We start from the raw sequence: 5,357 nt of genomic DNA, 5'->3' as shown, positions 1-5,357 counted from the left end.
TAACACACACACATACATAAATATGTGTATATATATATATAATTGTATATATATGTATATATACATATATTAAATATATATATATATATATATATATATATATATATATATATATATTTAATAATTATCATTATTTTCAATTGTATTTATTTATTTATTTATTTTGCTGGACCAGAATTTCGACCTGCTCGTTTCCTTCCACGCCCACGTGACCTGAGCAGGTGCCATGTAAACCTTCCCCCAGCAACAAGAACAACAACAAGATAAGTTCCGGTCAGGCGCGCACGTGCCGTGATTAGTTGGCGTGTCAGGAGACAAGTTTGTTATTTCCCGTCTCGCGTGCTCTTTTCACGAAACTCCACGCGCAGAAACACTTTGAGGACAATAACAAGAAACACTTTGAGGACAATACTAAGTCTTGTTTTGATAGGCGGTGGAAAGTGACGTCACCCGCGTGGACGCCTCCATGTAAGTAGAAACTAAGCAACGTGTGGGTCACGTGACGTCCCTCGCGTGGACTTTGTCGCGCGTGTCTGAAAGGCAGCGGCGCCGCGTTTGCGGTGTAATAGCAGCCGCGCGCCGTCGCATGTGCGGTGTAATAGCAGCCGCGCGCCGCCGCGTGTGCGGTGTAATACCAGCCGCGCGCCGCCGCATGTGCGGTGTAATACCAGCCGCGCGTGCGGTGTAATAGCAGCCGCGCGCCGTCGCGTGTGCGGTGTAGTAGCAGACGCGCGCCGCCGCGTGTCGCTGCTGAGCGCGCAGGTACAAGCCGTGGAATTAGCGCCACTTAGTTTCGACGTCGAGGAGAAAGCTCTCGACTAATGTTCTTTTTGCCGCTCGCCCACTCCACGAAGGAGAGCAGCAGCAAGTCTGTCAGTGGACGACAATGAGCGTGGAAGTGTGACGTGCCGATCAGCCGCGGACCTCAGCATTATTCACTTTTATTTCTACACTTGTCGCCACCATGGGGTGAGTTTCCACCACACTGACGTCACACCTGCACCATTATTAGTGACCGCTCATTATTAATGACGTCACACCTGCAGCATTATTAATGACCGCTCATTCTTAATGACGCCAGACTTCTATATCCTGTCAATCACAATGTGCTGCTATTAATAATCCTGCTCCGTCACGTGGGGCTGTCACTCATCTTACATTCTGGCTTTTAAACACTTTTCATGCTCATTTCAATACATTCATGTTGTCATCATCAATACTACACTACTGTATTTCATACAGTAGTGTAGTATACTTGTGTCTACTACACTACTGTATTTAATGTTGTCATCATGGTGGTACTTAATGAATACTTAGGTCTACTACACTACTGTATTTCATGTTGTCATGATGGTGGTACTTAATGAATACTTAGGTCTACTACACTACTGTATTTCATGTTGTCATGATGCTGGTACTTAATGAATACTTAGGTCTACTACACTACTGTATTTAATGTTGTCATGGTGGTACTTAATGAATACTTAGGTCTACTACACTACTGTATTTCATGTTGTCATGATGCTGGTACTTAATGAATACTTAGGTCTACTACACTACTGTATTTAATGTTGTCATGGTGGTACTTAATGAATGCTTAGGTCTACTACACTACTTTATTTAATGTTGTCATTATGGTGGTACTTCATGAATACTTAGGTCTACTACACTACTGTATTTAATGTTGTCATGATGGTGGTACTTCATGAATACTTAGGTCTACTACACTACTGTATTTAATGTTGTCATTATGGTGGTACTTAATGAATACTTAGGTCTACTACACTACTGTATTTAATGTTGTCATGATGGTGGTACTTAATGAATACTTAGGTCTACTACCCTTCTGTATTTAATGTTGTCATGATGGTGGTACTTCATGAATTCTTAGGTCTACTACACTACTGTATTTAATGTTGTCATGATGGCGGTACTTGTCAACATTAAATACAGTAGTGTAGTAGACCTAAGTATTCATGAAGTACCACCATCATGACAACATTAAATACAGTAGTGTAGTAAACCTAAGTATTCATTACTACTGTATTTAATGTTGTCATGATGGTGGTACTTCATGAATACTTAGGTCTACTACACTACTGTATTTAATGCTGTCATGATGGTGGTACTTAATGAATACTTAGGTCTACTACACTACTGTATTTAATGTTGTCATGATGGTGGTACTTAATGAATACTTAGGTCTACTACACTACTGTATTTAATGTTGTCATGATGGTGGTACTTAATGAATACTTAGGTCTACTACACTACTGTATTTAATGTTGTCACATGGCAAGCCAAGTGTTTTCTGAGGTTGTACTTGGTGAACAACTAATCAGAGTATTGATTGGTAACCAGTGACAAGGTACATTGTAGATGTAAACAGAGGTCACAAAACAGGAAGTATACTCCCCAAGGGGGCGTGGCTACAGGACAGAGTTGCCAACTGGCAAAAGTTTAGCATGCATGTTCTAGAATGATACATTTCAATGTTGGTAAAGGATCTAGTCAACAGTATGAGGAACATGACTTGGACATGTGCGTGTCAAACATGAATATTGTGTAGAATTATCAGGGTCTTTGACATAAATATTGTGTAGAATTATCAGGGTCTTTGTGACATAAATATTGTGTAGAATTATCAGGGTCGTTGTGACAGAACTGTGCTGATGGAAATGTTCCAGCACTTTCCCGCATCATTTGAAGTTCAACAAGGTTTGGACACAAAGTAACATTATTGTCACAATGTTGTTATTGTTAGTGTTGTTGTTGTCGTCACAATGTTGTTATTGTCACAATGTTGTTATTTTTAGTGTTGTTGTCGTCACAATGTTGTTGTCGTCACAATGTTGTTGTCGTCACAATGTTGTTGTCGTCACAATGTTGTTGTCGTCACAATGTTGTTGTTGTTGTCACAATAATGTTATTGTCACAATGTTGTTGTTGTCGTCACAATGTTGTTATTGTCACAATGTTGCTATTGTTGTCACAATGTTGTTATTGTTAGTGTTGTTGTCGTCGTCACAATGTTGTTGTCGTCACAATGTTGTTGTTGTTGTCACAATAATGTTATTGTCACAATGTTGTTGTTGTCGTCACAATGTTGTTATTGTCACAATGTTGCTATTGTTGTCACAATGTTGTTATTGTTAGTGTTGTTGTCGTCGTCACAATGTTGTTGTCGTCACAATGTTGCTGTTGTTGTCACAATGTTGTTATTGTCACAATGTTGTTGTTGTCGTCACAATGTTATTGTCACAATGTTGTTATTGTCACAATGTTGTCATTGTTAGTGTTGTTGTTGTCGTCACAATGTTGTTATTGTCAAAATGTTGTTGTTGTCACAATGTTGTTGTCGTCACAATGTTGTTGTCACAATGTTGTTGTCGTCACAATGTTGTTGTCAAAATGTTGTTGTCGTCACAATGTTGTTGTCGTCACAATGTTGTTGTCAAAATGTTGTTGTCGTCACAATGTTGTTGTTGTCACAATTTTGTTGTCGTCACAATGTTGTTGTTGTCACAATGTTGTTGTCGTCACAATGTTGCTGTTGTTGTCACAATGTTGTTATTGTCACAATGTTGTTGTTGTCGTCACAATGTTATTGTCACAATGTTGTTATTGTCACAATGTTGTCATTGTTAGTGTTGTTGTTGTCGTCACAATGTTATTGTCACAATGTTGTTATTGTCACAATGTTGTCATTGTTAGTGTTGTTGTTGTCGTCACAATGTTGTTATTGTCAAAATGTTGTTGTTGTCACAATGTTGTTGTCACAATGTTGTTGTCGTCACAATGTTGTTGTCAAAATGTTGTTGTCGTCACAATGTTGTTGTCGTCACAATGTTGTTGTCAAAATGTTGTTGTCGTCACAATGTTGTTGTTGTCACAATTTTGTTGTCGTCACAATGTTGTTGTCACAATGTTGTTGTCGTCACAATGTTGTTGTCACAATGTTGTCGTCACAATGTTGTTGTCACAATGTTGTACAGGAAGAGTTTTTGTCAATGTTTCAACTTGACTGCACGTCTGTGATCTGATCAAATGTGTTTTATCTAAAGTACCATCTGACTTTGTTTGGGAGTGAAAGTAGTCCTGACTCACCTGTGCACTGACTACACACCTGTCACCTCACTTGTCACGGTCACCTGTGCACTGACTACACACCTGTCACCTCACTTGTCACGGGCAGGTCAACTAGCATTTGAGGGATAAGTCAACTAGCTTTTACTTGTCATATAAACATGTAATTGACACGCAATCATATAAACATGTGACTGACACACAGTGATATAAACATGTGACTGACGCACAGTGATATAAACATGTGACTGACACAGTGATATAAACATGTGACTGACACACAGTGATATAAACATGTGACTGACGCACAGTGATATAAACATGTGACTGACACGCAATCATATAAACAGGTGACTGACACACAGTGATATAAACATGTGACTGACACAGTGATATAAACATGTGACTGACACGCAATCATATAAACAGGTGACTGACACACAGTGATATAAACGTGACTGACAGTGTGTGACTGACACACAGAGATATAAACATGTGACTGACACACAGTGATACAAACATGTGACTGACACACAGTGATACAAACATGTGACTGACACACAGTGATATAAACGTGACTGACACAGTGACATAAACATGTGACTGATACACAGTGACATAAACATGTGACTGACACACAGTGATACAAACATGTGACTGACACACAGTGATATAAACATGTGACTGACACACAGTGACATAAACATGTGACTAACACACAGCGATACAAACATGTGACTGACACACAGTGATATAAACAGGTGACTGACACACAATAATATAAACATGTGACTGACACACAGTGATACAAACATGTGATTGACACACAGTGATATAAACAGGTGACTGACACACAGTGATACAAACATGTGACTGACACACAGTGATATAAACATGTGACTGACACACAGTGATACAAACATGTGACTGACACACAGTGATACAGACATGTGACTGACACACAGTGATATAAACATGACTGACACACAGTGATATAAACATGACTGACACACAGTGATACAAACATGTTACTGACACACAGTGATACAAACATGTGACTGACACACAGTGATACAAACATGTGACTGACACACAGTGATACAAACATGTGACTGACACGCAGTGATACAAACATGTGACTGACACGCAGTGATACAAATATGTGACTGACACGCAGTGATACAAACATGTGACTGACACGCAGTGATACAAACATGTGACTGACACGCAGTGATACAAACAGGTGACTGACACGCAGTGATACAAACAGG

The 5,357-nt window shown here is 39.4% G+C and overlaps 1 protein-coding gene across 5 annotated transcripts in view; it reads left to right on the top strand.

Moving 5' to 3' along the window:
• The first annotated feature begins 268 nt into the window (after positions 1-268).
• Positions 269-5,357, top strand: part of LOC133542912 (homer protein homolog 2-like) — a 46,072-nt gene continuing 40,983 nt past the window's right edge. Inside the window, exon 1 of one of the 5 annotated variants that reach the window (XM_061887170.1) lies at positions 269-468. In XM_061887170.1, the coding sequence (XP_061743154.1) occupies positions 467-468 (2 nt within the window). In that variant the 5' untranslated portion in view covers positions 269-466. Of the gene's footprint in view, positions 469-576; positions 970-5,357 lie in introns of those variants that run through there. The other 4 variants (XM_061887171.1, XM_061887172.1, XM_061887168.1 and 1 more) reach the window with 4 other exon arrangements.

Source organism: Nerophis ophidion, linkage group LG25 (genome assembly GCF_033978795.1).
Source record: "Nerophis ophidion isolate RoL-2023_Sa linkage group LG25, RoL_Noph_v1.0, whole genome shotgun sequence".
Lineage (NCBI taxonomy): Eukaryota > Metazoa > Chordata > Actinopteri > Syngnathiformes > Syngnathidae > Nerophis > Nerophis ophidion.
Note: the sequence above shows the minus strand (reverse complement) of the source record. Positions and strands in the feature narration are given on the sequence as shown.